At 39.3% G+C, this 21,209-nt stretch overlaps 1 protein-coding gene across 3 annotated transcripts in view; it reads left to right on the top strand.

The window, feature by feature from the left end:
- The window catches only part of LOC129720096 (uncharacterized), a 207,241-nt gene extending 186,628 nt beyond the window's left edge, over nt 1-20,613 (top strand). For all 3 annotated transcript variants that reach the window (XM_055671515.1, XM_055671514.1, XM_055671513.1), the window contains 2 exons: nt 7,850-8,133; nt 16,696-20,613. In XM_055671515.1, the coding sequence (XP_055527490.1) occupies nt 7,850-8,133; nt 16,696-20,213 (3,802 nt within the window). In that variant the 3' untranslated portion in view covers nt 20,214-20,613. The remainder of the gene's footprint in view (nt 1-7,849; nt 8,134-16,695) is intronic.
- Nucleotides 20,614-21,209: the final 596 nt, after the last annotated feature.

Raw genomic sequence — 21,209 nt, 5'->3', positions numbered from 1 at the left:
TCGATTATAGAACCTTTTTTATTTGAATGAAACTTCAAAATAAAATTTTTCAGACACAAGAGTAATTTTCTAAAAAAATAGCATATTGGCATAGGTTTTATTTAAGGCATTTTGGCACAGAAACGCTTGGTTTGTAAACACTAAATTCTATTTTACAAAAATGAAAAGTTGATGTTTTTTTCAATTAACCAGAGGCTTCTAATAAAACCTTCGGTGAAAAGTCCAAGAGAAATGAAAGACAGTTTTTTTTATTGAGGGTTGAGTTTTGAAAAAAGTTTTTCTTTCTTCATTCCTCAAAATATTTGTATTCTAATGGCTTTCAAACATTTGGATAGATATTTCCAATCAACAGTTTTAAAATGCCAACCTTCCCAAAATGCATCCATTTCCTAGTTATATTGAATTAAAATTTAAAGAGATGAAAAAATACTAACTTAATGTTTATATCAAAGCAACAGAGTGGATTTTCCCTTGAAAGTTAGATTTCATTTCAAGTTCTGGATGTATAAATCTAAAATAAATTTTTAAGTTTTTGAATTTAGTTTAAATTTTAAACTTTAACTGAAAAAATGGAAAATTCTAACTTTTTAACCATTCCTGTGAACTTTGTGCTCCTTGTGAAGATAACTTTTTCAGAGACTTAGAATTTTTTTTTCGTAAGCAAACTTTGAAGCGAACTTTTGACGTACTGCTACATACACTAGGGTCACCAAAATTCACAGGAATTGTTGAAAAGCTATAATCTTTTCAGGCCAACTGTTTTGAGCTTTAGGGCAACATTTTTTTCGCTTTTGTCGACCAGTAAATCATTAGGCATGGCGCACAAATTACGTAACACTAGAAATCTAGACTTCAGACCCCCTAAGTGTCAATAAGTGACGTTAAATATGATTCTCCACCACGCCAAAAATATCACCTAGAAGGTGTCCAAAAGAATCGATGTTGCAAGAGTCAAAGCTCTAAATTTGAATATATATATATATATATATATATATATATATATATATATATATATATATATATATATATATATATATATATATATATATATATATATATATATATATATATATATATATATATATATATATATATATATATATATATATATATATATATATATATATATATATATATATATATATATATATATATATATATCATTTACTGTATTTTTGTAGAACATTTCGAATTTCTAAAAAAGGATTTTCAGGTTGCCCAAAGGTGATTTATGTAAAAATGACTTTTTCAAGCTTAAAAGCAACTTTTTGTATTTTTGTTGGCAATTCTGTTCGAATCCCATATTTTTTCATATATTTTTTTATTTTTGAATATTTTTTTTATTCAGCATCGCATTTAATTATTTGACTCACAGAGCCCAATAAATAGTGCCAATAAGTAAATTTTATTCATAATTTTTAAAATAAAATCCTCCAAAACACAAATGAAAAAAAATTTCGGTTTTACCTTTATGACGAAAATGTCTTTTGCAGTCTTAGGGGTGTATCAAAACGCTACTATATTTTATGTACGACGTTTCGGCCCTTGGACCTGGCCTTCCTCAGGGGATATAAAGTTGTACTGGTTTTTGTTCAGCGTACGAAACTTTACGTTAGGTTGTCCTAGCTATCGATAGGTTTTCTTTCAAAATACATAAAAAAGAACGATGAGTTGGTGGACTTAATTTGTTTTCTCGGGCTTTTTATCGCACCTCTGATGACACCAAGATGGACTCTACTGACTCTAATTCAGAATATTTATCGGGGGGCTGAGATATTGGCATTTTTATATGTGAAGAAAACCTAAGCATTTTTACAAAAATGCCACCAAAGCTGAATATTTCCATTGCACAGTGTGGTTATCCAATCAAGAGCTCGCTTATTTAAGAGCTATCTTCTAACTGGCTCCGCCTTTATTTCAAATTTTCACAGTTTGTCCCAATTTCATCATAACTCATAAATAAATCATAAATCTCATTTATCGTATCGTTTTGCGGCTTAGCAGAAAGACAATGAAATTGTTTTTGTGTGGTATGGAAGTAAATACCAATAGTGCAACTGTTATGTGTTGCACATTGACGATGTGCGACTAGAGGAAAATTCAGTTGGTGATTAACTGGTGACAGACATGAGTATGAATTTCGAAATTTTGCTGTGATGCCAAACTTTAACCGATAACCGTCTTTTTAAGAAGTAACATTCTTTTTCAAAGGTGTTGTGAACTTTCTAAAGCATCACATTCAGTTATTTGACTCACAGAGCCCATTAAATATCGCAAATAAGTAAATTTTGTCCATAATTTTAAAATAAAACCCTCCAAAACACAAATGAAAAAAAAAATGTTGGTCAGCAACTGAAATTTTAACTACAAAGCGGGATGTATAAAGAAAATTTACATGGGAGAAGATTCTTGATATCTTATCGGGGGGCTGAAATGTTGGCATTTTGATACGTGTAGGCAAACTTAGCCTCTTCACAAGCAACTCAAATAACTTTTCTATTGTGGAAGATGAAAAATAACAATTTCCAGAAAATCAATGCACTTCTGGATGGCTGATGACTTAGTGGAAGGATTCAAAATTCGGAAGAATCTGGGCAAAAAGATAGAGCGACTGTGATTTTAAGTGCCTCCTCATAGCAAAATGTTGCTCATAATATGTAGGAGATAGAAACATGATGTATTTGGCAAAGTTTTTTGTTTCGAGATAACCTTAAAATTTCATCGAGACACCTTACGTAAATCTCAATCTGATTAAAAAGAAAATTTTCTATCTCACTTATTGGTGGATTGATCAGGGTGTCGCAAACCTGGGAAATCAGGGAATGTCAGGGAATTCATTTTTCGATCAGGAAAATCAGGGAATATCAAGAAAAACTGAAAAATATTCAGGGAAAAATTGCCAACCGAGAGGTGATTTTGTTTTAAACGACACACTAGCGAAAAAAACTAATCTTTGTAGCATAAAAGGCTAATTCGGGACCACTACGGTTCGGTTTCATATCAAATTGAATACTTTTTTCACTGAGATTTCAGAGTTGCGTTAATCTACGTGGCCCTGTGGGAATGTTGGAAAATATCATGAAAATAATGCTATATTTCAGGGAAAATCAGGGAATTTGTTTTAGAAAACTTTTTCGCCACCTTGATTGATTCTCATCTTTCTACATTAAAACATGCATTTTTGAATATCCAGAAACTTCTCCGAACATACGTTATGGATATAACCAACATTTAAATCATTTTTTAATTATTTGCACAAAGATGAAAAAATAGAACACTGCAATAAAAATATTGAGCTTTAGTGGCATTTTTGTAAAAAATTATTAGTTTTCCATCCCCTGTAAAAATGCGAATATTTCAGCCCCCCGATAAGATATCAAGGATCTTTTTTTATGTGAATTTTCGTCATGAATTGCGCTCTGCAGTAAAAATTCCAGTTCCTTAAAAATTTTTGTTGTATGTGTTATAGGGGGTTTTATCCAAAGGTTATGGAAAAACTTCCCTCAACACGATGTTCAATGGGCTCTGTGAGTCAAATGACTGAATGTGTGGCGGAAATAGATCATGTAAGATATTCAAAAATATAACCCTTCAAAAATAATAAATATATGGAAAAAAGTGGGAACAGAATTTTCATAAAAAGTCATTTTTTTCATAAATCACGTTTGGACAACATGAGTACATTTTTATAGAAAGTCACCTTCCCTTTTTCAACGTCGTTTTTGGGACAGCCTAATCTAGAGCCGATAGCCAATAAAATCAATTTCGTTTTCATAGGCGTAGAATTGGTTTCCATTGATAAAAATGCGTTGCCTTTAATGTGTTTGCTAGATTCAACAAAGTTTTTAGGCAAAAAATCGTCAAAAAATATGCCCGAAAATTGAAATCGTTCCTTTACAACGTTGATGATTTAAGCATATTCACTCTGCCTGTTTCGTAATGAAAGCGTCTGAGACCAGTGTCTTTTTGTTATAGAATCGCTCTCTCAAACATTATTCAGGTTGAAAAATATAGAAAGGGTAACGAAAATGTACCCTTTCAAAACGCATATTATGTTACTAACCCAAAACAGATTTTCAATGCCAAAATGTCTTGATCGAAAGATGAAGGTAGCTCCAAAATTGTGGTATAATAATTGGCATATCTTTTAAATCGTGAATTAATGAAAAATTTAGCTGAGAATCAATAATTTTGGTTTAGTTTCGCAGCATTCAATTAGTCTGGTGGCTTGCTTTCATAGCTGAGAACAGAATGGTATCGTGAAGAATTGTTCTTGCCATGAGCCGTTTGAAATGTATGCGATATTACTTCTACTAAACAAATCTTGCACATTAACGTTTTAATCGATTGGTGAAGCTTTCCCCAAAGTTTTGGTATAATAATTGACATATCTTTTCAATTAATGGAAGCCGATACCAATAGGGCAACTGTTGCGTGTTGCATATTTCCGATGTGCGACTAGAGCAAAATTCTGTTCGTGCTGACGTTGTGCTGCTGTGATGTCAAACTATAATCGTTTTTCCAAATAGTAATACTAGTTATCAGTTATTGCAGAAATGCAACATGGTCAGAACGCGGCGTTCGATATCCGCAGTGGCATAATTATGAAATTGAAGAGTCTGATGAATGATAATTATAATTTGATACCATGCGGTCGTGTCTTGAATACCTCCATTTTACTATTTATTTTGAAAGACACTTGAGAATATGCGAAAAAGGATGTTTTTCCTAAGCAAGCTTCAACTCGAAAAGAAAAAAAAACACAAAGAGCAGAGCGGCAAAACGTGAATCAATATTTGCTTGTTTGTGTTGAACAAAACGTGCTCACAGAATGAATGAATTCCTGCACATATTTCACGTTTTGTTTTGGTTTATCATTTTCTTTTATTGGTATGATAACGAACAAATCTAGGAAGACTGTCCTATAATATTACCAAAGGGTAAAATTACTATGACCAAAGCTAAAATTGGATGCGGATCATTCATTCCCAAAACATTAGCATAATGATCGACGCTTTTATTGTAAATAAAACTGATACCGCCGAAATTGCGAAACAAAAGTTACTTCAGCTTTTGAAATAAATCTCTCCGTTAATCAAAACAACAATGACCATTCGCTATAGCAAATATCATTCTCCGCTCGCAACAAGCTGCCTAGAATCAGCTTCAGCGTAATTCTGACACATTTCGATACTTTTAAATGTTGCTGTCACTCCGAGTCAGCCGTCGTACATCTCACAGCCGCAACCGTTCAGTTGAGCTAGCTTTCACTCCGAGTTTCATTTCTGTCTGCCTGCCTGCTTGCCTACCGCAGTGCCGGCGGCGGCTCCCTGACAAATCCCATTCATGATCGGCAGTGACATGCTGAACTTCTGACTCTGTCCCTCTCTCTCTCTCTTTCTGTCGATTATGTTGACGGGTATAAATAATCTTTCACTTGTGCACTCAACCTCGGTTCTATTCCTTGCAATAATCCACCCGCGCGTTTGATCACCGAACCGACCGATCGACCGACCGACTGACTGTCGGAGGGAGGATGAATTTTCCGCTCTATTGTAAAGCGCCGAGCAACGGGCATACAATCTAAAAATATTTTCAACGTTTTGTCCCCTCACTATGCAGCAGCCAACCAACCAGCAGCGCTAGGTAGTCAATAAATTTCTTTGCACAATCCCGACATGACCCAGAGATAGCAAAAAAAAGTGTAGGAGCGGTAGAGGTGAATCTATTTTGCCAGTGCATCCTGCAGCTGATTGCATTTTCCTTATCATTGAATCCACCTACGCAGTGATGAATCCAATAACAATATCCAATAATGGTGAAAGGAAGAACATTCAATCTACGTTTGTTTGCTTTTTTCTTCCTTCCTGATTTCTGAGGAGAAAATGTTTCCTGTCATGCAGCGTTCAATTTTCCTATTTATATCAGTCATGTAAACTTCCATTCTGAAACTAGCATTATTGGATGTTAAACCTCTTTGGATCGGTTTATTATCTGTAGTCAACCTGACCTGACCGGGGTCCGGGTTTACTTCCTTCGGTACTGAAGGGTTTTTAGCCGTAGGATGGAATTTATTAGCATTTTTTTATAAGATGTAAATGTACTTCCAGTGGGCTGTGAGGGTCTGGGGATTCTCGCTAAACCCGGCGGCGATCGGGATCACTTGAAGTTATTTAAGGGCTAAGTTTTAAAGCGGTCGTGTAATAAACTTGACAAATTTACCGCCCGCTTCAAATGTTGCTGAATGGAATGGTCTCTGATTCGGAATGTTTTTCGGATGTGTTTTGCATTCTACCGCAGAAGGGAGTGGGAGTGAAATACTTTTACGATACCGTTTATTTCGTTTCCGAAATCAATTTGATCGTGTACTATGGCGACGACGGCAGCAGCAGCAGCAGCAACAACCATAGAAAAGCCAGCAATAAACAGCTTCCGGTCCGAATCCGCTTTTCCGTCTACGCTGTCTGTATTACGATTACTAATGTCTCCAACGAAGAAGCGGCTTTTAAATGTCAATGCACCAGACAGACAGACAGACAAACGGGGAGACAGCCTTTGACCGATGAACGGAAGCGAGTTTTATTGGCTCTAGCGTGCATCGGCTGTATGGAAGGCAATAAGTTATGCTGCAAGCATTCAAATTCAATCTTTTTGACTGAATGCAATAAACCGACCGACGTCGCTAATAATTCAATTAGGTTGAACAATTCACTTGAAAAAAAGGAATATATTCAGCGCGTTTTTACTCTTTGAATGTTGTATTCAAGATTTCATTTTGTGGAAATACTTCATTCTGAAACATTTCATAGATAATTGTTTGAATTTGAATTGAATCAAGAAACTCCCTCCTATTCAATATCTAAACACATTTGTTGATTCTACCGAATGATTTGAGTATCGCTTGCTACTTATTAAAATTGATAGTTATACATAACATTGGCTGGCTGACCCTCAAAGTTTCCCTTCCAATATCAATACCGCAGCTTGCACCTTTCGACGTAATTTGATGTTCGTTTCAATTCTCGCTCAGTCTTTGGGAAAACAAAATCGATGTTGACAAAACGAACCGACGATCGTATTCGTCCGTCGCGTCCGCAAATCTTCCGCCACAATTTGTAGCCGCCTGTCATCTCGCAAAGAACAACTGCAAAACGTTTACTTGAATCTCACACACAAACCGTTACCTGAACCAACTTTAACCGGCCAACATTCTGTTCGACGGTAGTTTCCAGTTGTACCAAAACCACCCCACCGAACTGTTACAGCAAAAACCATCAACGCGCTCGACAGAGCGCTTGAAATTTATCGTCCAAGTGATACCAATCAAAAGGCACCCCTACTAAAAACGTAATTTTTATTGATGATGCATTCTGCTTTCTGTGTGCTTCCTTCGGCATATCATGATGACGGCTGATTGCCGCTGCCGCCGCGCAAACAGAACCTTGCAAAAGCACAACTGCGATGACTTGACGGCGACGACGACGGTCCAGAACCAGGTCTGCCTAGCCGAAGAGGGCCACACATTTGACTTATCTTAGCACCTCCTGCTGCTGGTCGCTGGGTCGCTTTTGTCGGGATCCCATCAATGAATATATTTCTTCGAGCAGAGAGAATAAAAACTGCCCTATGCAAGCGTTTTCTGCCTGCCCAGGCAAAACCGAAGGACCAGACGGAAAGAAGAAGTAATGAAATTGGGAACATTCTTCGGTTTCTTTACCTTCTCCCGGTGGTACCTTTCTAATTCATAACGAGCCATAACATCTGTTTGACAGGTAATAAAGTACTAAAACATTCGTTTTTCTTCACTCTCCCCCATTTTCGTGCCTTTGTTCGCACACATACAACGCAGGTATCGGGAAAAGGACAAGGATTCGCTGAGCCTAGGCGGAGGAAGTGGAGCCGGTGCCGTGGAAGGCGGCCTGGGAGGGGGCCGAGAACCGCATTACAACCAACAGCAGATCAGCGCCAATCATCGGAACTACGAGCTGGATCTGGAGCGGGACCATGTGCTGCCGACGTCGGCACCAAACGCGGAAATCCTGAAGAGCAACAGCAATCCGACCTATCCGAACCCGAACCGACACCACGGCCACGACCGGCATCGGCACTCCAACTCGACACCCTACCCGCACGGTGAGTTTGATTGAAATTTTATGTTGGGGAAAAGATTGCTCCAGGTGCATTGAGCATGTACGATGGTTTTGCACGGATAATGTGCGAGCTTCATGGCGTAAAGCATGAAACGGAAAGCATTTACCCAAATGTCACAATATTTGTTATGATTTGATTTTGTAACCGGGTAAATTGAGGACATGGAAGATGCTTAGTAGAATATTCCATTGAATAACGTTTGTTTAATAGGAAAACACGAAAATGTTTCAGTTGAGTTCTCTCAACAAAAATTTAACTCCTTGTGTTTGTTAGATGTCATATATTTATTTATCATAACTGATTTTGAATCTCTCAAGGTCAAAATTAATATAATTAGTGCGCTTTACAAGGAAAATTACCAAATTGTACTTTGAATAACAATAACTATACGTATTTTGCTTGTTGGTATGTTCGAGACCCAAGAGACACTGTCGTCTGATTTTTTTTTATTTTTTTCAGGGTTAAATTTGTTATTTTGGAGAAAGTATTTTTTAATCTTCAACATCAACCATGATCACCAAGCGTCTCCATTAAAAAAAAAAACCACACTAAAGTCGCTTTTTACGCGGGGAATACGTGCCACGTAAAAAGAAACCGCGTAAAAAAAACCGCGTAAATTCCGGAATCCGCGTAAAAAACTGCGTAAATTCCGGAATCCGCGTAAAAAAAACCGCGTAAATTCCGGAATCCGCGTAAAAAAACCGCGTAAATTCCGGAATCCGCGTAAAAAAACCCGGCATAAAAAAACCGCGTAAAAAGCGACCTTAGTGTACTACTATGCAGTATCATGATACAAACTAGAGTTCCGTAGATTTTTCAGGCATCTGCTGGATGCGGAGAAAAAATAAATTGATATAGTAATTTGGTCGCAATGCGGTTGTTGAAATAGGTATTGCGGCTTAGAACAAAATACAATTGCATATGTGGCGGAGTAACCCGTTGAGATGGGAGCTTCTGTCAAAAAGAATTCGATACTGATTTTGAGAATATCATTTTTTGTGCAAATCCGGTGCTAAGCAATAAATAATAAGGGTAACTGATAGGTCATAAAATTATCCATCATTTATCTATCCAACGACATATTGATTATGGTAATCCATCCTGCGGTTATATGCTAATTACCGTACCTTGGTATTAGTTTCCGCAGATTGTACCCCGATATAGTGCGGTGGGATGTAGTCCTGCGTCAAAATTAAACGACAGGATATCTTGGGTCTCGAAGCTACCAGAATGGTAAAATTTTATTTGTAACATTATTTTCCCAAGTTTACGGTAATGTTGGGATTAGAACTTCGATTTTCTGTTTCCATCCACCAGAACTTGAAATTAGAATTCCGCATTTGAAAATTAGGTTTTTACTTTGGACCATAAAATTCGAATTTCGCGATTCCGGGCTTCAGATCTAAAAATGTTTGTTAAAAGTTCCTATTTAGCATTTCTTAATTTGCAAACAGTGTTCATAATATTGTTAAAAGAATATAAGGTAATTTTCCAGAGTATTATTTCGAATTAAAAAAAAAAAACAATTTAGTTCGACACCTAGCGGTGTAGAAATCTTTGTTTCACTAACTATCATCACATACTTATTATGCCAGTACAATATAAATCGTATACCAACGTAAGAAGTCAGATTTCAATAATGAATGAAATAAATTTTAAAGATAGTTTTTTAGAGGTTAAACCAGATATGATGATTGAATCAAACCATCGTTATGACGAGAAAAAAAAGAGAAAGAGAGAGAGAGGAAGAGGAACAGAGAGATAGAGGAAGAGCGAGAGAGATAGAGGAAAATAGAGAAAAAGAGAGTGAGAGGGAGGGAAAGAGAGAGAGAGAGAGAGGAGAGGGAGAGAGAGAGAGGAGAGGGAGAGAGAGACGGGGGAGGGAGAGAGACACGGAGAGAGAGAAAGAGAGAGAGAGAGAGAGAGAGAGAGAGAGAGAATGAGAATGAGAATAAGAGAAAGAGGGTAAGAAAGAGAAAGACTAAGACTGAGAGAGAGGTAGGAGGCGAAAGAAAGATAAGAGAGAGGATGAAAGAGCGAGAAAGAGAAAACAAGAAGAGAAAGCAGGAGAGAGAAAGAAAAAGTGATAGAGAGCCCAAGTAACAATTCTATAGCTACTTGGTTTTCTAACGGTTTTATCACAGCAATGAATATTACCAACGGTTTTATGGCGGTTAAACCCGTTGCCAAAAATAGCAAGTCGTAATGAACACTGATAGCTGTCAATGAAACTCTAATAAAACTTCCAATAAAACCGGCAAGAGTCAATGCGATTTTGCTTTATTATTGGTTTTATTATTACTATCTATTGCCCCTTAAAACCACTCCAGCTTGCTGTCATATAACATAGAAACCAGTTTTATTGCGGTCATTCAAATGCCCAGTTTTAACCTGTCAAACTTGTAAACAAATATATGCAGGCAATGATATACATACAGGTGAGACAAAAGCGGCTGAGTTGGTTTAGTGTGATGCAAAATTCTGTAGCAGTCTCCGTAAGATGTGTGTAAAATGCTTCAGAGCATCTTGCAGCGCATTTGTGAACATTGATGACGTAGAACTCCAAAAATCTAATAAAGTAACACAGCAAACTTAGGACTTTTCGGTAGTTTTTTTAAAATTTTATCGCCAGTTTGTCTTGTTTTGGTTGAAAATAAGTTCCTATGTCGTTAAATTATGCGTCCTTACAAATAAGGTAGGGCCAAGACACTATTGATATATTTCGAAATATATTCAATATTCAATTAAACTAAGTATTTATCGTTGCATTTTTCGTGCACCTCTCTATTTATATCAAAATTTGTTGATTCCTCATTATCGTCGGTGTGATGTCAGATTTTTCATAAAAATAAAGTTGTCTAGGCCTCAGGGATTAACCATATTTTTCTCTAATAATGCAGGCATCCAACCTTTGCCGCACCTTACAACATATATATCATTGAACTAGGCTTATTGCGGCTACAATTAATGCCAACTAATTGACAATCGCGCCATATTGATATTTTTGAAACTTTTTATAATCTTGAAACGAAAATCGAATCGTCGTCTGATCAATAAATAAATTGAATATCCGAAGTTGATTTTGATCTATCTCTGTATTGAAGAACACGGCTAGATTTTTTTTCTGAAAAACTGAGCTAAAACAATCCAATTCATTTTTGCTAACAATGAGATGATTTTAGTAAGCCCGTACTATTTTGATGGCGCATAAATTTTAAGCGCCTATGATCTCAAAATGCACGACAAAATTTCAAGCGCATATGCTTGAGAGCTACAAAACCTACCAAAAACCCCTCCTTATTCCTTATCTTTCTACAATATCACCATCAAATAAAATCGATTGCACGATGATAACCAACACTGGTGAAACATTTCTCCCGCGCGACAGATTTTCTTATTAAAAAAAGTGGCGTGATGTTCTGGTGTGTGTGCAGGAACGGCACAACAAATCAACTTATTACGGTTGCTGTCAAGCAATGAAAAGTTGATTTGGACTTATTGTGGCAAGTAGCAGAGCGCAATAATGCAACCAAACTTATTGCGCTCTTAAAGAGGTAATGCCAGTTGCTTATAGTATGCGGTACTCTTTCCATGTGGTTTTAAAGCAGTTTTATTGCCATTCTTATAATTGATTCAATAAGCTTGGCAAGGGTGGGCCACCTGGCTGTAAAGCAAACTTATAGCGGTTATCAGGAGGTTCTGATAGTATTTTTAGTTTTAACAGCAATTTAGCGAAATTGGTCATGAAAACCGCTAAAAGAATGCAATAGAGAGAAAAGAAGAAAGAGAGAGGAAAAAAAGAGAGAAAGAACAAACGAGAGTTCTCAAAGTTCTCAAAGAGAAAACAGTTTTCTTCCCTCTTAACAACTGTAAACTTACATTCAATGTGCACCACACCATCTGCTGTAGAGAGAGCGCAAAGTAATGGTTTCTCTGACAAAAAAAACGCTCCTAATTTGACAGAGCAAAAACCGAGTGAAACTCTTGTAAATTGCTCGTGCACGCAAGAAAAGTGAAATAAATTGCTCGGCGATCAACTAAGCATTGCGTTACCGTTCTCATCGCTCTGGGGTGCGGCAAAAACAGTATAAAATCGAACTTTCTGCAGAATACGCACCCATGGTGAGTTCTGCATCTTCCTATAATATTAAATTTGAAAACGGTTAGGATGTGGCTCAATGTGAACCTAAATGTTTTGATATTTGGCCAACTTCTCTTCTAGTAAATGAGAAGCTAACGAAAACTACTCTCTCTTGAACTGAGAGAGCAAACAAATGTTTACCCCTAACACGCGATGATTAAGAGTGAAAAGGAACTCTGCGACTGAAATGCTCTACGCCTAAATGTGGATAATTACTCACTCTGTGTGAGAGAATGTCTAGTTCTCCAAGGGGTTTGGCAGGTAGAGAAGGAAATTTGAGCAAAAATCAAGAGAACGGAAGAAGCCTGCTAAAATATTCTCCGGTCAATATTCTGAAGTTTAAGCACAAAATAAAAACTCACTTAGTAAGATTTTTCGAGGAGCTCTGGAGCTTTCTTTTGCACTTGCCAATACCAAAATCGGACAATGCATTCTTAACCCTCTCCCGCTCACGAGGTTTTTCATGATTTAAAAATACTTAACGGGTTAATTTGGGCAAAATACTTCGTAGACTTATTTAAATTACTGGGAAATGTTATATTTTGAAGTAAAAAGTTAAATTTGAAATGGTGCTCCAGAGCACCTATGAGCATAGAAGGGACTTATTTTTAATACACGAGAAAAATTTTTTTGGTAAAATTTAGCTATTGAAAGCAGTTATTTAAAAATTAATAAAAATAAAAGAGAAACAATGTAGTTTTCGAAAAAAAAGACTACGTTTACGACCATTTGATTGATTTTTTATGATGGAAAATGAAGAAAAAAAATCTCGCTTTCATTATGCAAAGACGAACATTACACTTCGAACACCAAAAGAGTGTAAAGTGATCACGATGATTGCGTTAGAAACATCTCTGCGCATCTCTAAATGCTGGCCAATATGATATTCCATCGTAACGGATATTTTTAGCCAGCATACGTTGTAAATTTTTGTCTTCTGTATGCCCAGTGGTGCTCTGAGGCACCATATTCAAATTTATGGGACAAGCGAATTAGAATGAAAAATGCTAATTTGGTGTATTGTTACACTCAATAGACAATAGATCTACGTAAAATTTATTTTCATTATGAAATCGATTGATTATTGTTATATAAAAACGGTTGTCAAAAACACGCATTATTTTTTTATCGAAAAATCCAGACTTTCTTCTACAGTTTTCTTGATAACAATCCAAACATTGAATTAAGCTGTCATTCGATATGCCAAGTTAAAAGTGTATTAAAAATGCAACATTTTGTAGAAAAAAGAAGTCAAAACTAACTATTTTCTGCCAAAATATGGTCAATACAATTCATGGTGCTCTAGAGTCACCATGAGCGGGAAAGGGTTAAGAAAGGGTTTTGTTGTTCGATTTTGATACACTACACATTAAGGTATTTTGTTCATTGGCCTATACGACAATCTGTGTAATTTACCCGACGTTTCGTCCGTTTTTGGCAGCCTTTTCCAAGGGAAGCTGTATTTAATAGTTACAGACAACACACACACATACAATTGTGTTAGAATAGCTATTCCCAACTACCCACACTAACTCTTCTGTAGGGTGTTGAGACAGAGAAAGTTTTGGCAGTAGATTAACACAGCGAACATAGTGTATCAGATGCAGTGCATTTTCCCCTTTCCAACCTGACTTTCACACGTAGGATATTTTCTATAGCTGTACAAGCTGATTTAGTGTCAAGTGAGTTGTTATTTTGTTGTTAGCTAAATGTAATTTATGTCCGATTTTCTATGTTTTTCATGTAACGAAATAAATTTTAAATAGACCCTGATGAAGTTCCTAACCAACCGTAACGAAACGTTGGCGATGACCCCATAGAGATCAGCGCTGCTCTAATTGAGACTGCTAGTAGAGCTTGGTAGCCGCAAGGCAACCGATTCCGCTTTGACAAGCAATTCTTAGTACAGTCAAGCCATTCGTTGGCAAAAGGACTTACAAGTATTCAAGTAGTAGCATGGGTTTATCAGGCTCTTTCACACAAAACTTCCCTCCAGACTTAATAACCACTGGTCAAAAACTTTAATAATATCATAGACTATAGCACGTTATATGCTGTTAGAGTAGCTCGCAGGAGAATATGATAAGATTGATAAGGAATGAAGTAGATTACTAAGTCTGAAGGAGAAGACAAAAGCACTATAACACAAAGCAGGTACTTTTCAATAAGTAACACTGCGAAAAGGTAAAAAATAAAAAAAAAGCAAACAGCAAAGACACGTCCGCATGTCACAAAAGATCAAAAACTACTGGTCGCAGAGGGGTCCATAAAAAAATTGTGACTGCTAAGCCAAAACAAAATCAAATTTATTGTCACAATACACACGAACAGACATTGCTCAGTTCGTCGAGCTGAATCGATTGGCATATACAGTCAAACCTGTTTTTTGTGACTCTTTTTTGTGCGAAATTTATTTTGTGCGATTATTTTTTTTTGTGCGACTTTTTTTTGTGTGGTATATGAAAAAGGACCACTTCCGACAACATTTTCAGCCATTTAGTTTTTCCGATTCTTTGAATGAATTCCAACGCATTTTAGAAGTGTTGCGTACAAAAATTACTATTTGAGCCAGTTTTACGTAGGAAAAGCCACGAATTGCTTGCCTACGAAGGAAAGCGGTTGAAAGGATTAGCGTGTTTAAAAAAGTTTCGTTTCTCAATCCGATGTTTTGAAATTGTTCTCATAGGTTTCATTCTAAATCAGAATCAACAACTTTGGAGTTATTTTTAACTGATTTTTTTTATGCGGTCCCTATTCACCGCATAAAGTTTTTTTTTTCAATAATGCTGTGAAAATATTGTTTTGTAGCTGCACGTGAAGTTTCAAATGATTTTTTGATGCGATTTTTTTGTGCGGTCCCTATCCCTCGCACAAAAACAGATTTGACTGTACTACTTGGTCATCTGGCCCTGGGATGTATTTTGCGTTTTTCGACCGATTCTCTAACCTTCGTTCAGTAGGTATAACGAAGATAAAAATGCAATTTGTTTTCTTCCGTTCTTTCTGAACCATCATCGCAATGGATCACGAAAAAACTACTTGAATGCTTATTTTCGTTAGATTATATTGCTTACATGAAGGAGAGAGAAACAATCATCATAAACATAATAAGCAGTTTTTTAACAAAATTACTTGTCAAATGGCTAACAAAATAATACATCACATATTAGAAGTCTACGAATGAAAATGGTAATTATTGTTTGTTTCTAGAAATACTTGTTTACTATTGAAATTTAAGTCGGTTCTCAAATATCAACTTCAAAGAACTTTTTTGTATCTACACTAGGTTTTTTGATACAAAGCTCGAAATAACAATGTGTTTGTCTGGAAAACTTTTATCAGAGATAAGAAAATTATAATCTTTTCAACATAAAATGTCACTTTGAAATTTGGTTAAAATTACAACGAGCAGAAAAATGGAAAGGACACAAATACATTCTGACGCTTAATCCCACAGTAACTGTCAGTTTATGTTCATTTCAAATGATCACTTGAAGATAAACGAAACAATAAAACTGGCAATTGTTTATTACTGTTCCCAGCAAAATCACCTCTCGTGTCCTATTTTGTAACTACCTCCAACAAGACCGAGACCTAGCGATTCCTTAGAGGCACAATCTCATCACACTTGGCGCTACAATTATTTGTAACGACTTTTCCACTATCTTGAAATTTAATAAATGGTACAGCCCTTGCGGCAAAAAAATTCTCTTCCAGGATGGCACTTCTCAGTACCCCAGAATCGGTCAATTTGTATGGCCTTCCCGGTCGTCACATAGATCTTCTGCATTGCTCGAATTAATATACACACCGTAGCCGCTATAATAGTTTCTTCACTAAGCCACCCGGGCCTAGCGTCGTACTCCCTCTTACCAGACACGCGTAATTGCCGCGGGGCAAGAAGCATACATAAAAGAAATTATGTAGAACAATTTACTCGCTCCATTTTTCGTCCCGCTCGGTGCGCCCAGCCGAGAGCCAGGTTGGTTGGCTTCCGGTGTGCCGGCGCTGTTTGATTTGGCAGCGTGGCTTTCTAATGAACCCTTTTCACGCAATCGGCGAGGCTCGACGTGGACACCGGTCGCAGTCGTAAATTCCAAGTTCCCCTTGCTCTTGGCCCGCGTGGTTGAATTTCATTTACTTTTTTACCGGGCTCGGTCGATGGTGGTTGAAGCAGCCAGGAAATAGAAAGACATGAAATAGCAAGTCTAGGACTGATTTCCGATTACTACATAAACCTTTTGGTGGGGTTTCACGAAAAAAAGTGATAAGAATTTATCAAAAGCAAACAATACCCTGGGGCACATCGCGCATTTTGCGATGATGTCATTATGCACAATTCGATGGATTTCACCAGTGGTGAAAAAACTAACGATTATTTTATCTTTTCTTCCTCTTTCCAGGTCACAACAAGAAGGGCTTTCCAACGAATCCGATGTTCCCGGGAGATATATCATCGTATTCACCGCCATCGCGAGCCTTCTTCACGCCTCCGTTGCCGCGCAACTACACGAATCCATTCGCGGACAAGCCGACACTACGGGGAACCAATAGCGACAGTACGGTGATCAACACCGGGAGCTACGTAAATCGTCGTCCACTGCCACCACCCAGTTTGATGCCCGGCCACGAGCGGATTCCGATTCGGCCGGATTTGAATGGACCAGTTAGCCCGCAGAAGCCGTCACAAGATGTGGCCTCCGCTGTTGGTGGTGGTTCTCCGCCCGTACTAGGAGGCGGTGGAGGACCATCCAGCTCATCTCAATCTATCGACCAGCGAAAGAAGGCCCTGAATACGCCATCGGAGAAAAGCAGCAAACTAGATTCGGCCAAGAGCTACGGAGTGGACAGCAAGTTTATGCTGGATGGAAACGGGAACTCCAGTGCAATACTACCAAATGGGATGCACTTTCCGTCGATTTCAAGAATACTGAGTGGCTCGAACGGCCGCACGCAGACGATTCCAGACGTGTTGCTGAGATCGGTTACGTCGGCACCGAGACCAAACCAGCCGACGTTCGATCTGAACCCGCCGGTGACTTCGTTAAGTAATGCTAAGAATTTAAATAAGGGAAACAATCATAGCGATGACGAGGGCGATGATTTCGAGGCGGGAAACGAGAACAGTAGTGGTAGGGACGATGAGGACGATGACGAGGAGGATGATGAGGTCGTTGGGGAGAAAAGTGAGGGGGGTTTATATTCGACCCAAGCGCAAAGTGTTCAAACCAGTACGGTCAGCTCGTTGATTCATCTATCCTCCTCGTCGTCGCCGATCACGCAAAAGATGCCGAATTTGAATTTAAAATCTGTGATGATCAAGGCGAACGCTAGCGGGGACGGCGACGGGCAGACAGGTGGCGCAGGGTATGGCAATGATAGGAATTTTGCGAATGATATCGAGGATATCAGTACGTGGACGATTGCGTGGAATATTCACGTGTATCTGTCGGCGATTCTGTTTACCATTCTGGCCGTGTACTCGATCTTCAAGATAATTTTCTACGACAAACTGACGCATCTTTTCTCGCAATCCTACTTCATTAGTATCCATTTAATCCTGATAATCATCTGCTTGCTGCGAATTTTCTACTTATGCTACGATGCCTACAACATTCACTTCAGTTTCAATCTGTTTACTTCGGAGTTGCTGCTGAATCTTCCGCTGACATTCCTCACGACAACGTTTGCGATCTTGATTTTGTTCCTACTGTTACGGTCGATTAACCACAAAACTAACCGATACAGTTCGATTCTTCGTCCGCTGACTATCATGATCGGTTCGGGAGTTCACGTTGGTCTTTGCGTTACCCTACACCTGGTGGAATCGTACGAAACGCAGCAGTTCTATCACAAACAGGCTCAACTGATGGCCAGTAGTCGAGGAGGTCAGACCGGTCACGGTCCTACCAACATCCAGATACCACCGAGAGTTCTTTCGTTGATCTGTCAGATCATCTACATCTTCATTTGCCTGTCGTTGGGCATCCTCTATCTGTACATGTACCGACTTCTGAAACGAATTCTGCACAAAAGTCAGAACTACATCCACGGCTACAATAATCTGTCGTACGCGATTCACATTACCATTGCTACCGCACTGCTTTTTATTTTATTGGCAGCCCTGCAGATTTACGGTGCCATCAGCATCAGCTCGCAGACGAAGGTCAAGCTTTCACCGAACAACAATCTGAACGATGGTTCTGCCCAGAAGACTTTGTGGGCATCCCATATCGAGATCGACTGGTTCCAGTGGGGCTATCAGTTTAGTTTACGCTTCATCGAAATTGTGATCATTGCGCTTCTATCGTGGGTAACCGGTCTGAAGACGGGCACCTCCAAGGTTATCCAGCGCGAGAAAGATATGGAGCAACCGAATGCCAGCGGATTCGCACTGTTCCCGTGCACTTCCTCCTCCAGCCAGGAGAACTTCGAAACGGATTACCCCGCTGTATGCAATGCGAACACCAATTTGCACACGTACACACTGCGCACCGGTAAACCAATTTACGACGATAACTTTGCACTGAATTCGTTGAACTTGGAGCAGAACAGTAATCAGGATCTTCAGTTGGGGCCCGGAGGAAACGACTTCCAGCGGTCGATCGAAACAAACAGTATGCGATCGAGTTCGCACAATTACAGCAACAACTACAACGGTAGCCAGCAGGCTGATCAACACGAAGATTTCATGAACGATAGCGAACAGATGCCAGATCACTACGAAAATCCAAACTTTGAGCTGAAGCATCACCACCGGGGAGAACCTCCGGATGGACCCCAGTACCACGACATCATGGACAACTGCTACTCGGAACCGATCAACGCTCCTCCGTACGACACGAAGAGTTTAAGAGGTGCAGCAGTTGGAGGTCCTCCACCAGTTCATTTACCGCAGGGATCGAGAAACTACGATTTCCAAAACTTCGAAAGGCCCTCGTTCGATCAGGCGGCTTCCTCACAGTCAATTTCCCGGGGTGAATTCCGGGCCTCGAAAAACCTCAAAACGCTAAAAAGCGGTCAAGCAAATTACGACGGAGCGAACACAATGGGTCACCATCACTATAACCACTTTAACAACTACAATGATTCGTTCGAGCGACGGATTGGGGTTCGGAAGAGTGGAACTCTGAACAATATCGGTGGAATGCATTTCAACCAGCATGCCGGCGGAAGTGGGCGGAACAATAACAATTCTGTCTCTTCTGCGTCGTCTTCGACTTCGTCCAACAACCGTGGTGCAATACAACAACAACAACAACAGCAGCAGCAACAAGCGCAGCAGATGCCGGGTCAAGGACGACCTCCACGAGGTGCCGGTCCCGAGCGTCATATGAACGGTGCCCAAACACTTAGCACTGCCGGTGGTAGAGGTGGTCCAGATCACCACCACCACCATCACCATCATCCGCAGGCAGCTCCCCGGAATCTCCCCGGTGGAGATTTCGTACATCCGGGAAGCTTCAACGATCGGATAGTTAACGGCCACGGTGTAGATCACTCGTCCCAGGAGCACGTGAATAACTTCGACGATAATAGCAGTTCGGCGAGTTACTATCACAGCAAAAAACGCTCCCGGGAATCGTCCAGCTCAAGTTATACCGGCTTCAACAACAACGGTAGTGATCATGGTCCACAGAATCAGGAACCGGGCAGCTCCTCGCCCACAATGTCCGCATCGAATCTTCCGATCAACGGAATGAACGGTGGAGGTGGAGGAGGAAGCAGCTCTGGTGGGTCCTCCAGTGGAGTTCTACCCGGTAAGATCGCTGTCCCGGCTGCCGGAGCCGGTGGCGGCAGTGATAGTTCGTCGATGCTGGTCGCCGAGCAAGGTTTCGTGCGGTTCCGGGCGCTGGAGGATCCGGCGCTCAGCTCGCGAACCAACCTTAGGGATAAGAACAAGCTATTTATGAATTCTTAGAGTTTAACCGGCTGGCTGCCGCTATCGCCTCCGCCACCACAAGATGTGGAAAAGCTGTAAAGTTTGAGCATTTTTTCATTCTTTTTCTCGTATTAGGATTTAACGTAAACAAAAACCACACACACACATTCGCACACGTCAGTTCTGCCCCCTCGCCCTGCTACTCTGTGCGCTCCCCGCCTACCCATCCGTCTCGTCAGTCCATGTGTGTTGAATGAAGCAAGTTTCTTCTCGTTGTAAATAGTTAGCGCGAAAGTAGAGAACCAAAAACAAAATGGTGGGTCAACGTAGGTGCGGTACGGCAGAATTCGGGCGAAACAATTCAGTCAAGTGATCGATTTATTATTATAACTAATAAAGGTATAAAAGATAAAAATACAAAAAAGCTACGATTCTAGGATGTAAGACAAACAAAAAATTGATGACATTTACATAGTTGTGTATAGAAGTGATGCAGACGCGCGGAGAAAGCAAGAATTTAAGGTTTTTCTGTCCCCCTCGCCCCAGTCAGCGCAATCCTTTACCATTATTATATCGCGTCGTTATAGGTCTTTTTCATCCTCCAACTCTACTCCGGTGCAGAGTCGGCTGTGGTGTCAGATAAGGCCTAACATAAAGTTGCCAACCGATTGAAGAGGATTTTATTAGTAAAAACTTGAAGGACTGTTCATGACTCGTAATCTAATATCGCAGCCCACGCGACTCTACACCGTTTGTAAATTACTGTTCGTTTTTCTTTTACTCATCGCTCAGAGCTACCCTTCTTCTTGTTGAACAAAAAAAAAAAGGAAAAAAAACATAATGTATAGGTACTTATCGCTTTCCAAATCTTTCCCTATCTTGGAGGAAATTTTAAAGCAAAATAGCAAAAATGCCATTCCCCTCGCTCACAGCCCGATCCCGTTCCCTCACGGACCATAAGGGCGTAAAATTGCAGCCAATTCTGCGAAAGGCCCCGACCGGCAGGGAAACAAAACGAAAACATGAACGGAACGA

Source organism: Wyeomyia smithii, chromosome 2 (assembly GCF_029784165.1).
Source record: "Wyeomyia smithii strain HCP4-BCI-WySm-NY-G18 chromosome 2, ASM2978416v1, whole genome shotgun sequence".
In the NCBI taxonomy this organism is placed as follows: domain Eukaryota; kingdom Metazoa; phylum Arthropoda; class Insecta; order Diptera; family Culicidae; genus Wyeomyia; species Wyeomyia smithii.
This window is presented reverse-complemented; position numbering and strand designations above follow the sequence as displayed.